The 18,814-nt window shown below is 45.7% G+C and overlaps 1 protein-coding gene across 1 annotated transcript in view; it reads left to right on the top strand.

Moving 5' to 3' along the window:
* EXOSC9 (exosome component 9) overlaps positions 1–18,814 on the top strand; it is a 372,997-nt gene that overhangs the window by 13,515 nt on the left and 340,668 nt on the right. Inside the window, exon 2 of the mRNA XM_086962216.1 lies at positions 13,889–13,983. Coding sequence (XP_086818342.1) covers positions 13,889–13,983 — 95 coding nt within the window. The remainder of the gene's footprint in view (positions 1–13,888; positions 13,984–18,814) is intronic.

Raw genomic sequence — 18,814 nt, 5'->3', positions numbered from 1 at the left:
GAGGAGCGCAGCTATCAATAGCACGATTTAGAAAAGGGGGTGGTGATGAACAGAGTGTCTGAATTAAGCAGACCACTCTTACCCAGTCCAAAGATCAGGGCTTGATCCATCACCGTTATTTATCTCACTGCCCCATCCCAGCTCAGAACCTGGCTATATGCAAATCAGTCTGTCCCTGGCCCAGTGCATCATGGAAACAGGGCAGACTAAACTACCAAGCCAATTCTTCACCAGAAAGGAGACAAGCTACCGGGGACCGGTTTCTGGCATTTCAGCCTTCTTCGGCCCGGCTTGCTTGTATTCTCAGATGTGAGACCCTTGCTCATTGCACCATCAGGATTCAAGCAAACCGGGCCGAAGACGGCTGTAATGCCAGAAACCGGTCCCCGGGAGCTTGTTTCCTTCCCAGTGTAAGAATTGGCTTCTGTAGTTTGGTTTGTCCTGTTCCCATCATGCACTGGGACAGGAACAGACTAATTTGCATACAGCCAGGTTCTGAAACTGGGATGGTGCAGTGAGCTAAAAAACGGTGTTGGATCTAGCCCTGATCTTTTGACTGGGTGAGAGCTTTCTGCTTAATTTAGACTCTGTCCCTCACCACCCCTTTTTGTAAATATGCTATCAATAGCACAGCAGGTGCAGCTGCACCGAGACCGAGTGGCTTAATTCACCAAATTATGTCAGTTTTCTTTTTTTATTACCAAACGAAGGGATAATGGGTCGGACTTTAATCGGGTTCACATGGTATGAGCATTTACCCTTAGGAAGCAGGGTGCATTTTCTTTGAAAAAGGTGAGTGTGCTCTTATATAGTAAGTTTTACAGAAACCGCTGTATCCGAGTAAAGAGTTACCATCTCTAGCCCCTTGTCTCACTCCCTCAACCTAACCCCTCATCTCTACTGTAGCTCTAAGCCAGACTAGCTCTCTCTTCGCCTTGACTCCCATCCGTTCCCTGTCTAAACTCTCACCATCCCTCTCGTGCCTAGCCACGTGCTAACTAGCCCTTCTCACTACTCCTCGTTCACTGCGTCTCACTCCTCATTTTTCTAGCTCCCATATACTAACTCATCCACCAACTAAGTAGCGCCTTTCATAAATTGGAACCTCAGTGGCTCGGAGTTAAAATCCGGACTCACCAGGCGCTGTGTACTCATTCAGCCATCACTGATGTACATGCCAATTCCCCGGGGCCCTCGTGTATGACAGTTTCCTGTATAACCCCGTCCCATTTCTTAACCCCTTCGCGCCTCCCAGCGCGTCGGGGTCATTGTGTGTGTGTGTGTGTGAGTGCAGGGGTGACCCCTGGGCACATGCCGGGGCCAGCGGGGCTCACGTTAACCACTGAAAGTAACAGCGCAGTCACTACCCTCGACTCGGTGGTCTCGTTGGCGGCCTTGGGTCTCTGGCTGGGGCTGTCAAGGGGAAGGTCACACTTTCTGGAAGTTTGGCTTTTGTGCCACACGTCATGCTAACCTCATGACAAAAGCGACAGTTGTCTTTGTTAGTTCTCTTCCCATCACCAGCTACTTTCTGCACTTCATTTCCGCCCGGCATAACGTGTAACTAGTTCAGGAGCCACTGCTGCGTGTGGTAATAACCTGTATCGTCTCTTTTCTTGTGACCAGCCTGTCTTCTCCAGCTGAGGCTATTTAGCAATGCCAAAAGCTCAAACCTAATTACTGGGAGACCTATTGCATTGCAAATGCTTGTTTTAAAACTGCCAGTGCTGAGCCCGACATTGCCCAGCTTCCTTAAAGCCCTGGGTAGAACCCAGGAAAAAGTCAAGTTGCTCCCCAGGCACCAGGCAACTGGGTGGCAGTGCCTAAGTCATGCTCTTCATGTGTGTGGGCACATAATTGTGTGGAGGGCTGGAGGCAGCCCGATGTAAAGTTTTGTGAGCATGAGAGGACAGATGGACGGAGGGGTAAAGGTTGTGGAGGCAGTGCAAAGAGTCAGCTTCTACCTGAAATGTCTGTTAACAAGTGTTTCTATAGAGGGGAAGTATAGGGAATCTTCTAGGCAGGTACATAACTTCAGCCCTATCAGATGCGCAAAAGGGTGCTATCTACATGTACACAAATAAGGGAAGTCTCATTAATCTGTGTGCTTCTGGTGATTAAAATGATGGCACATGAGCAAGAATGTCAGTTGGTGGCATGAACAGAAGTTGTGCTGCTTTGCTATTTAGCGGCAGGCCTAATGCCTACTGCTATACAAATACACATCTTCTGCCACAGAGGAAGTGGCAGGGAAATCAAGGTTGGCATTTTTGTACCAGAAATGAATCCATCTTTAAATATCTTGATTCCACCTATTTCTGTTAAGCTGGAGGAGGCTAACATTTTGAACAGGGATTGTTGCCTTGAGACCCTAGCCTGCCCTCAAATGTAACTGAACCCCATTAAGTCATGGCTCAAAGCCCAGCCTGCATATGCAAGGATTAGAGATGTAGCACGTGGCAAGTTGCTGCACTGACAAAACCAGACCCAGGCTTCAACCTTCCATGTGAGTACATTACTCTTTCTTACATCCAAGACATGCTTGCCTCATGTAGTTTAAGATGAAGAGGGATCCTCGTGCCCTTCTATATTTTGCTCCATACAATTTCAATTGTCATTATAACCTGGGAGTGACCTGTAGGGTAAAAAAATAGACAATGTGGTGAAAGGAGACATACCCTGCTTGATTGTGACCCAGGTGTTTGTGTCATTATTTTTTCAAAATAGCAGCTTTGCAGGGCTCAGTGAGAAAATCCAAGTATTCTACTATAAGTTCAGAACCAGAAGGTGTGTACCAAGACCCAGCTCACGACTGAAAGGAACTTACCGTTTATGCTACACACAGCTTTAGTAATGTAGGTGACATCATTTCATCATGGGAGGGAGGGGTTTTGGCTTATCCTCCTTCATCCATTGGCTTTCGTGTTTTTGATGGTTTCTCAATGCTTGGATGGGCAATCTATCAAAAGCATCCTATTTAGCTGAAGGTTCCATACATTGTCTTAAAATTGTTCCCCATACATTTTGGTGATGGGGCATCCAGTAGCCCTATTGTTGCACTTGAACCAGTGTGTACTCTTTGATGTTTTACTTTGTGAACTCCTGTATGGATTTTTGTTTAGGAAAGGCCTACTATTTGGATACTTGAGCATGACATTAAGAGAGAGGGCTGTTCACTAATCATCCTCGGTCGGTCATTTGTTTTATTTTGCTGGTATGATAACATGTTGGATTTGCATCTTTACTTTGTTCACAGTAAAGATGTAAGTACACGTACACTTTCTTCTTTGGTGGTATTGGTTAAGTCTGTGAATTCTCCCGCTTCTACATTTTACTATCACAAAATGTTTCTTCATTCTGATATTTATCTCTCCATGACACCTGGGAACAGCTCACACAGCCTCCCAGGAAATCTGACGTTTTGGCTTAGCAAGTGCTTGTTTGTGGATACAGTTGCTTTGCTTGTCCTTTCCCCAGCACATGTGTGGGAAGTGACATCAGGATATGGAGTTGAAGGTTTTTATAAGGAACTGAGGGTCTGCTCCATGTACCCTACAATCCAGAATACATAACACAATGTTTTTGTTCAAATTTATACCTCTGTTATTTACTGGGATAGGCGTTTTTGTGAGGCCTTTGTCCAGATCAGGGTTGCACAGTATGCTAGAGGTTGCAGGGTGCTGAATTTGTATCACTCCTCTTTATGATTTATGGGAGAAATAGATGGAAATAGTTGCACATTGGCATTCTCAAGCGCTTACTGCTCCTTACACTTCTCCACCTAAGTGGTGTTGGGTATTTAAAATTAAAAGCTCCCACCGTCTTGGGGCCGGATGATGACTTTGGCGGCGTGGGAGTGAGCCACCACACCACCGCTCTGCTCCCACTCCGCCAAAGCTCACCGCTGCAGGCCGGCCAGGTTACAAGTTATTTTGTGGCTGGGCAGCATGACAATCCCTCAGGAGGTCAGTTTATAGGCTCCGCAGCGTGACCGCCAATGCAGGTTCCTGCACGTCATGGACTGAACAGTCCACAGGATTTAGAATTCCTATAGCCAGATGCCCAGGACATATTGTTTGGGGTCGTGGGCAACAAGATTTAATGTGTATTTTGTCCTTGGGACAAGTAGGCCCAACCCCCTGCAGCACAAACCCTTTGGCTGTCAGTTTGCAGTACCACATTTTGGATCAGGGAAGGGCATTGGCTGCAGTTAAGGTGATATTTTGGCCATATGTTAATGCTGTTCAAACGTGTAATTATGGTTCATTAGTTGAAATCCTTTATTAGGGTGAGCGCTCTAAGTAAATGTTGTAAGCTCCGACTGCACTACGGACAGTAGTTCAGTATAACAATGTGTACACACGTTTTCAAAGTTTAGCAATATGAGGCTATGTATAATGCTTCCAGAATGCTCTCTGATTTGTTGCAGATATTTACAGAAGCTTGAAAGCAAGATTGATGATTCTTTGCTTTCAAAATAAAATGTTCATAAAAAAATGAAGCAGGAAAAAAAGCATTTTGCTAAACTACTGTAAAATTTCAGGTACCATTTCTTTGCAGCATCATTTAGTAACGTGTTGATGCATGCTAGTATTTCCCAAAAATATTCATAATGGAAAATCAGGGTAACCAGTTTCAATAACATTATGGCAAACAAAAAAAACAAGCATTGGCAAAGCCCGTAGGTCTGAAATTGGTGGTCAGCTTTTTAGTTTTGTCAGTATGTGACTTGTTTTGGCATTTTTGTAAAACCTTATTGGTGTGGGAGCTGCCAGGCCTCCCCATTAAAACAAACATTGGCAAAAGCAAAAATAGTTTTTTTAGTCTCCGAAAGCACACACTGCCACAGTAGTTACTAGTACTGAGCAAAACTACTTTGTGTGCAGATATGCTCCTTGTGAAAGAGAAGTATGCTGTCACTCACAGTGAAGCCAGCCGACACCGAGACAGAGAGACAGAGTTTTAATAAACATAAAAGGTTACGGTCAACGCCGGACCAAATTAGGGGCCCAATTATTAAAGAAATTCTCAAAAGTGCAACCATGGTATATGTCCTTGCATTATGTTCAGCTATACGGCTTTTGTGAATTCCCAAGAAATGTACAGAAGTAGGACAATAAATAGTACCCTTAGAAAATATTTGTGAACCGCCTTTTAGCATGAGCAAAGATGCATGTGTAGATCTGCTCATGCGAAAATCTGAGTGTTTGCAAGTTCGCTCTCCCTCCAACCACTTTTTTCCCAACTCTGGAAGAAGGTTTACATCTGCCGTTGTCAGGAATACATTTCCAACATTTCTCAGTATAGGAAAAGATTAGAGAAGAGTTGTTGAAAACCCTTAATACATGCAAGTTAGCAGGTTTGTACAGATTCAAAAGGGCATTCTAACCCTGTAACTATTGCTTACCACCACCTTCAGCCCCAGTATGTAGATCTTCGGAAATGTGGCACCATAGAGGATTGCAAGTATTCATACACTAGTATAGTATGAGCCCTGGCATAATCAGCGAGGCTATATCTGAGCTCTTATATAATGAGATTACTACTATAATTTGTCACCTCACTACATGGCACCAAAGGGTTAAGTGCAGTGTGTTATAGGACAAGTATATTTATGAAGCAACCTGCCCCATGGGCAAGTAGATATGTTATTAAATTTCACTCCCCTGGACAGATCTTGCCGTCCAGGAACAGGAGGCAAATGCACAAAGGTGGCACAACATGTGGCCCCTGCATGCACCCCCATGCACAGGGGCAACAAGGGCCTGTAGGGCCCCCTTTTTTTCCCCAGCCAGCATTTTCATGGTGGGCTCATCGCATTGAGAAGTTTGCGGTGGGGAAACTCGTAATATGCAGCAGCACCACCAAGCATATTGCCTCCCTAGGCTGCAGCGTCAACGCCAGGGATTGCGGATCCCAGGTGGTTGCGATGGTCCGACCGCCATACTCCTAATACAGTGCTGGTGCAGTGGTCCCTGATGCTACCGATTTTGGTGTTCCTTTTGACCGCCAAACTCGTAGTTAGGCTCTTAATCTGAAGACGGTGCCGTTTTAAATGTGACATTAAGTGTTATATGTAGATCCCACTTGTCACGTGCAAAAAGAACAATTGATGGACAGAATGCAGAACAATGTCAAACATTCACCCCAGTACAGAGATCTGGGCCTAAATCCATAGTTTTTTTGCTCACCATGCCATTCCAGTTTGGACCCAGCCATATGCAAATCAGTCTTGACCCTGCGCCCAAAGGGAACAGTCCAGCCTGAACTGCCCTTCTTTTGCATATGTCGCACTAAGTGGGACGGGTATGCCCAGACGTGGGTCTCGTGCTCACTACACCACTGGATTCAAGCTAGCCTGGCTGATGAAGGGTGATGCCTTGAAACCAATCCAAGGATGCTTGTTTTCCGGTCCAGGGAAGACCTGGCTTGGCAGTTCGGGCTGGACTGTTCCCACAAGGAACAGGGTCAAGACTGATTTGCATATGGCTGGGTCCAAGCTGGGGTGGTGTGGTGAGCAAAAGAATTATGGATTAAACCCAGATCTTTGTGACTGGGGGTGAATGTTTGCATTGTCCAGCATTCTGTCCATCAATTGCTTCTTTTGCATATGTCGCCTTAAGTGGGAAAGTATGCCCAGACGTGAGTCCCTTGCTCCCTACACCACCGCATTCAAGCTAGCCTGGCTGATGAAGGGTGATGCCCTGAAACCGGCCCCAGGATGCTTGTTTCCGGTCCAGGGAGGACCTGGCTTGGCAGTTTGGGCTGGACTGTTCCCACAAAGAACAGGGTCAAGACTGATTTGCATATGGCTGGGTTCAAACTGGGGTGGTGTGGTGTGGTGAGCAAAAGAATGATGGATTAAACCCAGGTCTTTGTGACTGGGGTGAATGTTTGCATTGTCCAGCATTCCGTCCATCAATTGTTTCTTTTACATGTATCACTTGTCACTTGCACATACAATTTCATCTACTCATGTCTTCTATCACCCACTTACAACTTTATTCTGGCCTGGACCATAAGCCTTTAGAGAGCATGATCAGCTCAACTAATGTAATGTGTTTTTTTCAGGTGAAACTAGTTATATATGAACCAGTGTTTTTTTCTCCTATGTTTCATTTGAATGTACTAATGAACTATCTCAATAAGACCTGCATTAATTGTATAGGTGTAATTGAACTGCGAATGAATGGTGAATCACACCATCCTATGTTATGATCATACATTCATGCTAATGGTGTTGCCACATTTCCCATCTGTGTTCATATACTGGAGAAGAGACATATTAGCATAAAGAGTGAATCCAATTTTATACTGGAACAGGTTATGAAATTGAGAAACAGAAACAGTGGTAAAAGAAAGACTTTCAAGTGTAGCTGAGGAAACCGGAGTTTGGGAATCGGCACTGAAAACATGACCTTGTCTAGTTTGAGATAGCTGTAGTTTCCCTTAATTTGTATGGCTTCAAGACAGATGAAGAGAAGGAATAAGGTTAAGCCAAGCGAGATGCCCAAGGGTGTGGCATAAGTTTGGAATAAAACTAAATGTAATCATTTCACCAGCTTGCTAGGCCGGACCCATTTGCTTTGCCAATGCTTGCATATGTTTCCAGCAAGAATAGTGAATTGTGTGCAAATATAAAGAGACCCAAATAAAAATAAATGCGGAAGTGTTTATTTTTTTCCTTTTTATTTTTTTTTCCTTCCAGCACTTATTAGCCCAGTGTTCCTGAAACTGCAGGTGACTTCTTTATCTCCTGTAAATGTGTATAATTTAAGAGCAGTGCGCTTTCGCTCAGTGAAGTAAGCCAATGGTTTATGTGGCTGAGCCTAACCTGCATTCTGTATAATTTGTTAGGCGGAATAAAAAGATGAATCGACACAACAACACTCCTTCAGTAGCACCAAATCTTTTTTTTTTTTTTTTTTTTTTTTTAGTAGGATGGTGTTCACTCATAGCGTTTGAACAAAATCTTTTACAGATTTTAGAGTAGTTGCCCTAACTAATATTGTCTCGTCTGGGCACAAAGTATTTGCTTGCCTATATCCACTTTAGCACCACTTAATGCTACACGCACCAGCTCATCTAGCCAAAGGTGCAAAAACTCTAATCACATCACACCCAATTGAAGAAATCTTCCACAGGTTTCCTGTAAAAAGCCAGAATTACCTGAAACATGTTATGCATCACAGAGCAATACACCTTGATCTAACTCCCTACATAACGGACAAACCTCAGGCGCTATAAGAAAGTAATGTCTACTTTTCGAACATCTGAAAGTGAAGAAATAAAAAACTATGCATTTTGCCCTCTGCTGCTAATCACCAAGAACCTGGAATGGCCTAACCGGAAGACCTGGGCTCAAGCTAAACTAGCGATCTTTCTTGAAAGCACTCCTTTTAGACACCTATATAACTAGGTTACCTGATTCCTCTCCTCATGTCTTTACCCCTTACTATGTTGTTGTTTTTTTAGGTCTCGCCTGTCGATGCGCATGCGCATCGAGCAAGGCGAGAGTATTGGGACTTATCCACTCTTTATCCACACTGCAAGGAATCGTGGCGATTCCTTGCAGTGCCCGTGACTTTTAAGCTCAATGCGCATGCGCATTGAGCTTAAAAGCGCGTGCACGTCCGTCTTTGTTTACCCGCTCCGCCCCCTCCCCTTCCTGCCGTGTCGCATTTCTCCTCCCCCCTCCCCTCTCTTCCCTCCGTCTTGTTTATTTTACCCGCTCCGCCCCCTCCCCTTCCCGCCGTGTCGCATTTCTCCTCCCCCCTCCCCTCTCTTCCCTCCGTCTTGTCACTGTAATTTGGACTTTATCAGCGTGCCGTTTTTTTGTTGATTCCTTCAGAGCATTTTGCAATGATTCCTGGACCGGTTTGGATTGCATTGTGAAACCGCTATGCATTGCATTTGCTTACTTTCTCCTTTATAAACGTAAGTTGGCTTTTGTTGTGAGTTGGAAGCTGTAATTGTGACTCTATCAGCGTAGTGCTTTACTTTTAACTTCAAAAGCCTTCTCGCTCCGACATTTCGACACGATTTTAAAACAAACCTGCACTCCATCTTGCTGCTGTCTCCTTTCCAATCTCACAAAGACACCAGTTATTGGCTTCGTGTCTCTTTTGTAAATGGATGTGCGTTGCTTTTACTCCAGTCTTCGTTTTCATAATCCACTTCCAGAGTATCTGCCGGCCAACTGTTTTCTTTGCCTATCGCAGCACATCTTGGGTTTGATTACTTTCCTGCTTGTTTTGTGGAGTGTGATCCCTAACACCCCTTGGTTGTTTACTATGCTGCTTGTGTTCCAAACCTGCTGCCCCATTCGAATCGTATGAAGGCTCCTATACATAGCTGTGTGTCTCTTTTGTCAATCGCTGTTATTTAAAATGAGTACTTTCATGCTACTTTTCCGTTATGAGCGCTGTCATTTTAACAGAATGCTTCAAATTACAAATATAGACAAGATGGAAAAAACATACAACCTTCCACATGCCCAAACAAGACCCATATGCTGCTGTTTCGAAGAGCGGTTGCAATCTGTATAGCTATTCGTCTGCTTTCAGTTCTTAACGAGAGGCTACTCGGCTCTCCTCCCTTAGCCCTCCCTCGTTGTCGCAGCCTTTTCACTGCCAATACAGAAAGGTGACCGCGCTTACCAAACAGCTTGTTTAAAAAAAAATATATTTAGAAGGTAGACCCAAACTTGTACAGTAAACTCTACCCCTTTCTCAGCCTGGCATGCTCTAATTGCCGTTTCTCAGGGCCATCCGCACTCCCAGCATGTAATCTGTCCCAAGCTCTCAGCCGGTCGCACCTTGTTATTTTTATGGACGCATTTACGGCTAAGACTGATTTTGCTCGGGTGAAATGCTTAGGGCTGTTTTCATTTCCTAGTACGGCGGTACTTTGCCAGCAGTAGATTTAATGCATTAATTTGCTCAGTGCCATCTTTAGTGCTTCTAGGAGTCTTTTTTTTTTTTTACATAATTAGAAGGTAGACACAAACTCGTACAGTATGTGTTAGTTAAGGAGATGTTGTAGGGCAGGTAGGTAAATGTCTCACTTGCCCTTACTGCAAATCATGACAGCTTGTTTTTTTCTGTTTGTTTTCTTGTTGCTGTTTTATTTTGGTTTGGTGTCATGTGAGTTGCTTTGCAGAGAGCATGACGCCTAGCCCAGTTCGCCCTCCGGTTGGGTGACTTGGCAGTGTGGTGCACGTCACGGATATGTGTTGCCCTGGACTAATACAGCCGTTAACATAAAACTGGAGTTTGGGAGGTGCTTGGAACACATGTGTAGGACGTTTTCATGCGTCACTGGGGAATCTAGTGAGTGTGCGCTTTCCAAAACGAACCTATTCAAAACAGGAATTTAATTTGTTTGAAATCGTTGACTGGGACGAATTACCTGATAACAACGCTCAGTTTCTTTCTTTTTAGCATCACATGGCAGTCTGAAAATAGAATTCTTAATCAGTGTTGCAGAATTGTGCAATTTAATGTTTTTAGGTCTTGCGGACAGAGAGCTGTAGTTGTTCATCAGAGATGCCATTTTACCACACAGTACAGAGATAGTGTGCTTTTGGTTCAGCCATTTGCTGTTGCCTTTATTATCCGCTGGTGCGATAGACATGGCAATGTAAGGAAGGCTGCATGAGTGGGACATTATTTTCCGACTGGGTGTTGTGATAGGGTGAGGCTAGATGAAGATCCTTTTCCCTGTGCAACAGTTCATTCTGCACCTCTTCACAGCTCTGTGCCCTGTTGTGCAGGATGTGGCCCCTCTCTCAGCCGTTTAGCTTCTGCCTTTGCCAGTGCTTGTTGAATTGTGTCGTAAGCACAGTCCATTGCAACCGCAGAGCCCAGCCATTTGAGGTGTTATTTTCTTTCATACAGGCATACAGCCAAAGGGACCTAGATGTTGCTTCACACAGTACCAAGGCCATTTCACCCCTCACCCCCTCATCCTCACACATCCTCACACCCTCACCCCCCTCACAACCCTCTCACTCTCACTCACCCTCACACCCCTCACCCTCACACCCCCTTGCCCTCACCCCCTCACCCTGACACACCCTGTCACCCTCACACCCTCACACACCCACACCCTCCTCACCATCACCCCCTCACCCCCCCTCACTCACCCTCACACCCCCCACTCACCCACCCTTACCCTCACCCCCTCACCCTCACACACCCTCAGTCACCCTCACACTTCCTCACCATCAGCTACCCTCACATCCTCTCACCCTCACACACCCTCAACCTCACACCCACTCAGTCGCCCTCACACACCCTAACCCTCACTCACCCTCACACCCCCTCACACACCCTCACCCCCCCCTCACACAACCTCACCCTCACACCCCCTCACTCAACCTCACACACCCACACACCCTCACCCCCTCGCCCTCACACCCCCTCGCCCTCACACACCCTCACCCTCACACACCCTCACCCTCACACACCCTCACCCTCACACCCCCTCACCCTCACACCCCCTCACCCACACTCACCCTCGCACCTCCTCACCATCACATACCCTCACATCCTCACCCTCACACACCCTCACTCACCCTCACACCCTCACCCCCCTTACAACCCTCTCACCCTCACCCACCCTCACCCTCACACCCCCTCACCCCCCTCACCCTCACACACCCTTACCCTCACCCCCTCACCCTCAGTCACCCTCACACCCTCACACCCCCTCACCCCCTCACCCCCTCACCCTCACACACCCTCACACACCCTCACACACCCTCACACACCCTCACACACCCTCACACACCCTCACACACCCTCACACACCCTCACACACCCTCACACACCCTCACACACCCTCACACCCCCTCACACACCCACTCACCCTCACACCCCTCACCCTCACACCCCTCACCCTCACACCCCTCACCCTCACACCCCTCACCCTCACACCCCTCACCCTCACACCCCCTCACCCTCACACCCCCTCACCCTCACACCCTCGCCCGCCCTCACTCAGCACCACCACAGCACCACTTGTTCAAATATGTTCTCTCAATGTTTCAAGCTTTATTACAAATGTCACAAAAAGATGTTAAATAATGCTTTAGGTGTCACATTTGCAAATTCTATAAATATTGGCATTTACAATAACAAAATTAATACATTTGCTATTATAAAAACGTAAACATAACTTAAAAAATTATTACATTTACTAGACCAAAAGCTCCAACTTTTCTAATGCGAGACCTATTGCATTTCCAATGCTTGTTAATTGTATTGTTGTTTTCTTCTTGTAACATGTGATGCACTACTCAACCCATGCAGCTATGTCAATGTTCAACAAATATATTGCTAAAAATAATATTGTGATCACTTGTGGGGGTAAAATGGAGCATTGAAACAACGACAAATAGACTTGAGACTTGCTGGTTCTACTGCTATCATCTCCACTCAACCTTATTTTCTAAAGTAGGGGTGACATATCAAATATATATATGTGCATGTGTTTGTATTAGGTTCATGTCTCTTAATTTCCCAGGATAACTGAATACTTGTCATCATTTCATGCATTAGTCATGGAGTGCAGGCAGTCATATAAATGAGTGTGTTTGAAACTGCTCTAACTCTACCATCTAGACTTTTAAGGTGCAAGACTGACATTGCTGATTTTGTCCTAGGGCATCCGGCCTTTCAAGAGTAACCATGACATATTAAATAATTAATGTACTCCGTACTAAAAAAAGATTTAGTCCCTGGCCAAACATGTAACTAAAACTTACCCAGCCCCAACCATCCTTTGGAGGCAAACCAACCACATACCCTTACATACCAGTTACACTGTCATTTTAATTCTCCTGTCATGCAACTGAATATTCCTTAGTCCTTCAAGTCTGCCAGTGGTAATGCTTTTATGTGATACTCTACTACAAGTCTGGCATCTTTTCGAGGTGAGCTTAAAAGGCAGCTGAAGTGCTGCCAAGCCCATGTCCTATGTGGTGACTTAAGCCAGTCTAGGGTTTTAGCCAGTAACATTCTCACGTCTGGGACTTATAGTTTTGATGCCTCTCTCTCATAAGTTGGTAGGCAAGCATCTCGGCATTTGAAGTGCTATTAGCTAATAAGTTCCAAGTGTCTGCTGGTATTGCATTTGACATGGGTTACTTAGCAATTATGTGACTACATGCCTGCCTCTCCCTAGCCTTCCTTTCATAAAGACAGGTCAGGAAGAGACAGTCATGCATGCAGTAAGTATAATGTACTTTCAGTTTGAGTAAAGTTCAAAGGACTCTTCGTTCACTTATTAGTATTCACCACCAACAAAGGTAGATACCCGAAGATGGTCATAATTCAAAACCATTGCTGGTTATGATGGTGACCACCTTACCCAACTAAGTGGTCATATGTTCTTTGTTGCTTGTTGGGGAAAATGAGAATTACTCAGATCAGTTGCTAGTAAAGATAGTACTAATAGGAACAATGTTAAGACTCATTGGATTACTGTCACCCTTCTTTGGATAGCATAGTGATTATGGATGTCATTGAGTTTTTCACTCTAAACAGAGAATTCCCGAACACAGGGTATTGCAGAAGTCAGCCACATGATATTACTTGGGAACGGGGCATAAGATGTAAATGTTGTCATTTGTGTATTTAACATGAATTTTACTTGTGGCTCTAAACCTGTTGCTATTCTTTGGAATGTTAATTGTAAAGGCAGATGATCTCAAGCCCGAAATGGTTATTTAGAAGTTATTCTGGGGGGTGTGTCTGAAATTGTAAAATAGTATTGTTGAAATGTGCTTGGCTTTAGTTTTGTCATATGGCCTTTAGTAAGCAGCCCATTTAGCTTTCTTTCATTTGTAACTGTCACAACATCCATTTTTCTCTTAATTTTGCAGCGCCTGGATGGCAGACAGACTTATGACTACCGTAATATCAAGATTTCATTTGGAGTGGACTATGGATGTTGCATCGTTGAACTTGGCAAAACAAGGTATAGTAGTGTTCAGAGATATCTGATGTAGTTTCCTTCGAATGGCCACTCAGACCATTCACTGAGACTTGGGTTTCTTTGTTAATGTGATAAAAGAACCCTTTACTGTGATCCACATTTTTCTATCCTGGAAGCCTAAGGTATTAAATTGTATGTAACACAGTTATTCAACAGGTCTGATACTGGTATTAGCTGGGCCAGAGATGGATCATTTGCGAATTGTAAAGTTGACATTTTTGGAACCAGGGATTTGATTTTGGTTCTCCAGACTGCAAAGCTAACAACTGAACCACTAGTGAACTTTACTTTTACTAATTTCCAGAATGCTACCCATTGCTCTGACTGACACCCCCCCCCCTTAAAAAAAATTGGGTTGATTCCCCTGTTTCACCCCAGAAGGCTCATATTTAAAACAGGACGGGAATCCACTTTTAATCCAGTTCAACGATCCGCAGCTGCAGATTCATGGTCAGAGTTCTCTCTTTTTAAAAAAAATAAAAAAATACGTTTTTGGCCCTGTAGGTCTCTCACCAAGTCTAGGGTGGAAGAGCATCCTTACCCTGCCCCCATATGGTTTTTAGGTCTCGCCTAGCATGGCAGCGCATGCGCTGTTCGCTCGGCGAGATTTATTGTTAAGGTGGACTTTCAGAAGAGGGCTTGAAGCCCTGCCCCTCATTTCCATTGGCTGGCATCACCGTTTATGCTAAACGAAGCACTTTCTTATCTTTATGGGGCCATGTGTTTAAACACATGGCCCCGTAAAGACAAGAGATCCCATGCTCCGGCTGCAGCACAGCACTCTTTCACGACCGTGCTTGTTCTTTGTCTAGAGATCTCAAAATAGTGTGTGTGGTTTTTTTTTCCTTCAATGTAGTGTTTTTAGGTCTCGCCTAGGGCAGCGCATGCTCCGCTTGCTCGACTTTTAGTAAGGGATTTTCAAAGTGCTACCACTGTCCTTAAGCTTGCGTGCACGTGCGCAGGCGCCATGTGGGTTTCTTTCAAGGTCATTAAGCCTTGCGTGCCCCTCTCCGCGCTTCAATTCCCTCTCCCACCACAGATCGCGTCACTCTGCTGGCCTCCACTCTCCCCAACCCCCGCCTTTCTATACTGTAGCAGGCCATTTAACATTTTCTTTTGCCCGCATCCATTACTTCCCGTACACAAGTTGGCTCCTTCACTGACACTTGCTGCATAGCCGCTCCCTTGCAGTCTCACATTCATACGCTGTTGAATTTCAAATCAGTCTCAGTCAGCATGTGTAAAGTCATGAGAAGAATTGGGAGTTGCACTTTATGCAAAAATGCACACGCACGCACCACTTGCGTGCTTGTTTTCTCTCTCTCCAGGTCTCTCACTTACTGACCCTATATCTCTATTTCTTCATTCCTCTCTCTCCCTGTTTCTCTCTTTCCCGGTCTCTCTCGCTTTTCTGGAGTGTTTTTTAAAGATATAGCGCAAACTCTACTGAAAGATATTGGCGCGCTTTACATGAGCGCCCACTTACATTACACAAGATCACACACCTTCATGTTTCTCACTCTCTCCTCCCCCCTCGTTGACTCTTACTCTCTCTCGCACACGCACACTCTTTCTCCTTCACACTGTAAGGGCTCTTTCCCAACACCCCACCCCCACACCTTTACCCCCCCCCCCCCTCTCTCTCGCACACGCACACTCTTTCTCCTTCACACTGTAAGGGCTCTTTCCCAACACCCCACCCCCACACCTTTACCCCCCCCCCCCCCCCCCACCCTCACCTGACTTTACTCACTCCCTATTTGATCTTCTTCCTCATTCTCATACATTTGCATTCAGGAGTCTCATCTTCTCTACTTTCTACACCGCGGAGCTTTCTGTGTTAGTCCAGCCGTCTCTTTATTTCTTCATTTAATGTCTCCTGCACAGAACGGCTTACCTCTTTCTGGCATTGTTTTTATGCCTTTCTCAACCTTGTTGCTAAGAACTGTCAGATGGTTGGGGACAGGGTGCCCGTGGGGAGAAAGGCATGCTTTTTCCCATTGAGAGCAGAAACTCTGTGCTGACGTGTATGCAACCCATGTTATTTCTAAAGTCATTATCAGCCGTAAGGTAACAAATGCCAAAGTAAAATATACTCCTCCCCCTTGCAATCTCCATTGTGTTGATGGAAATATTTAAATAATGAGCTGTCTTGGCTGGACCAAACCGACTGGACCTTTCGCTCTTACCAGAACTGATCCTGTAGTCTCAATGAGAGGTTGGACTGTCTGTTAAATGTCAGTCGAGGAAAGGACATGGCAGTTGTTTCTTCCTCACATTTAGCCTGTTTCTTCTTCAGATGTCCCAGCAGCATCAGCAAAAGCTCCTTCTGTGCTTCTAGGGGCTTTAAAAGATCGTGTGTGCGTGCAGTTCATATAGCGCTTCCACTCACACACATCTTTGCAATATACATTAATCCCAAGTTATTCTTCATAGTTTTGCAGTTATCCTTGCAATTCATGTCTCAGTTGCCTTCATCGACTCCAGTGACTGCACTGGTTCCTGTACATCTAAAGCCTAGTTGCTAAAATCCCTACTCAGCCCAAAAATAACTGTGGCCCAGATGTATTTGCTGTCCCAAAGCTGTGGCAATATTCTGAGATGGGATCCTGTGACTACAAGAGAAGAAATGCCGTACACTGGAAATCTAGAGTCCAGTTTGTTGCCATATCCTGCTTCGCCAATTCAGATGCATACGTTTGGCACTTGGATAACTGCGTGTTATTTGAGCCATACGTGCTCTGAAGGTGCACGGCTAAACATTTATAAGTTCCCAAAGGCGAGACCTATTGGCTATGCCGATGCTTGTTTAAAAATGTATTTAGTTTCCTGCTCTGTTGGTTGGTCCTTTTTTCCCTTTATTTTTAGTAACCTGTAATTCTATAGATTTCTTCACTGCATCGATATTTCATTGCATTGTACTTTTGTTCATGTTTCCATTGGGAGAGGAGCGCTTCTTCCTGCAGTGTAAAACTGTTATCTTCATCTTTAACCCTTTCAAATCCTTGATTCGATTTTCCTAGGAATGAGTGAGGTTTCTCTCCTAGGGTTGGCGGAAGTGAATCAGTCGGCTGCGCACATTGATGTGCAATATGGAAATCTACCCTGAAGTAAAGTATGCGGTCCCTGGAACCGGTGCGTTAGAAACACGAGGAAGTGTTTGTAACTACAAAGGCCGGTCCATGTGTATCAGACACTAGTTGTTACTGTGTATCAGTTCCATCTCCAAACAAAGACCTGTACATACCCGGGTGGCACATGTCATCCATGACACCAACGCCCCCCGGTCACTGCCGCACGGGGGGGGGGCACATGCCATACATAACAACACCGGCGCACGGGGGAACGGCACATTACATACTTGACACCACCACCGCCCCAGGGTCACTCCGCACCGGGGGTGGGGGGGGGGGGAAGTGGCCCATGTCATACGTGACACCACCACCCAGTGTCACTCCGCACGGTGGGGGGATGGCACATGACACCCACCACCACCACCCCTGGGTCACCGCCGCAACGGGTGAACAGCATACATGACCCACCCTGGGGTCACTGCCGCACGGGAAGCTCTTGTCATACTAGAACCCACCCCCTAATGTGGGGCGCTCCCAAAAGTCCTAAAGCACGAGTAGATGCAACAGTTGGAGCTTTTAAATGTGAATTCTTGGTGTATTTTTTTCCAGCGGGGGTGGTGGGGGGGGGGGTGTTGGAGTGAGAAGTGATTTCGATTTTCGCTCACTTTGTCATACAGAGTTGAGGTCGCCCACGCTCACTTTACTGTCGGTTCAGGGGTTCGCTCTCCACGGGGGCGCTCCTTCCATTTGTGCCTCTTTGTGGCTCCGTCAAGCAGGGAAGAACCCCCCTTCCCGGCTGCAGTGCTGGGGGAGGGTCACAGAAGCGCATTGGTGGATTAATGGCAGCAGTGACCCCACCCCTGAGGAATGTCAAACCTTGCTGCCCCTATTCCGCCCCCCCAAGACCCTGCTAATTTTTTTACTGCAGTTGGCTTCTTTTGGGGAGCAGGATACTGGAGGTTTCCGGATCCCGAGAACTGCAGAGAGAATCTGCTCTCTACAATAATGGTGCTAGCTTCCGGTCTTACCCTTCCAAGCGCCATAAAATTGCCCGATTCAGCAGTACTGGTACTTATTTTAGCGATCTCGGATAGATGAAAGGCTGAGTGAAAACGAGATTGCTGCGCACACATTTCTACTGTGGCTGTTAGGACAACGGGATTGCTTTGCATTTGAGACAACTTACCTTAAAAAAACACACAAAACAACCCTAACCCAGCAACCCATACAGTATGGCAGGTTTAAACTGTCAATGCCTAGTAAAAAAAGAAGTGCCTGAAAAATTGCAGATTTATATAGCGCAAACCCGACACAAAGGTATGGGAGCGCTTTACACGAGCACCAGTTACGTTACTCAAGAATTAATTTAACAAAAAAAAGTAATTTGCCCAGAGTCACAAGATGGTGTTAATGTGCTCCTTTCGGTATGACACTTTGGCCCTAAAAGCAGCAATAAAAGCAGGAGACTCGGGCAGAGCTGCTCTCCTCGGCCCTCGCCATCAAAGGGCACAGCAGTCACCCAAAAGCAGAAACAGAAGCAGAAGGCTTGGACGCAGCAGTTCTCTGTAGCCACTGCCAGCGTTGAGCAAAGCAGTCACCCAAAGCGCTGCGTCCAGAGCAGGTAACCATGGGTTCGGGGAGCCGTCCTGAGTGTTTATTCCTGTGTTAGACTTAGATTTGCATTAAACATCTGTACCTACCCCTGGCCTCTTACAGCTAAACACAATGTGCTAATAACC

Source organism: Lissotriton vulgaris, chromosome 3_1, assembly GCF_964263255.1.
Source record: "Lissotriton vulgaris chromosome 3_1, aLisVul1.2, whole genome shotgun sequence".
NCBI classification, from domain to species: domain Eukaryota; kingdom Metazoa; phylum Chordata; class Amphibia; order Caudata; family Salamandridae; genus Lissotriton; species Lissotriton vulgaris.
The sequence above is the reverse complement of the archived record's forward strand: the minus strand, read 5'-3'. Positions and strand labels throughout refer to the sequence as shown.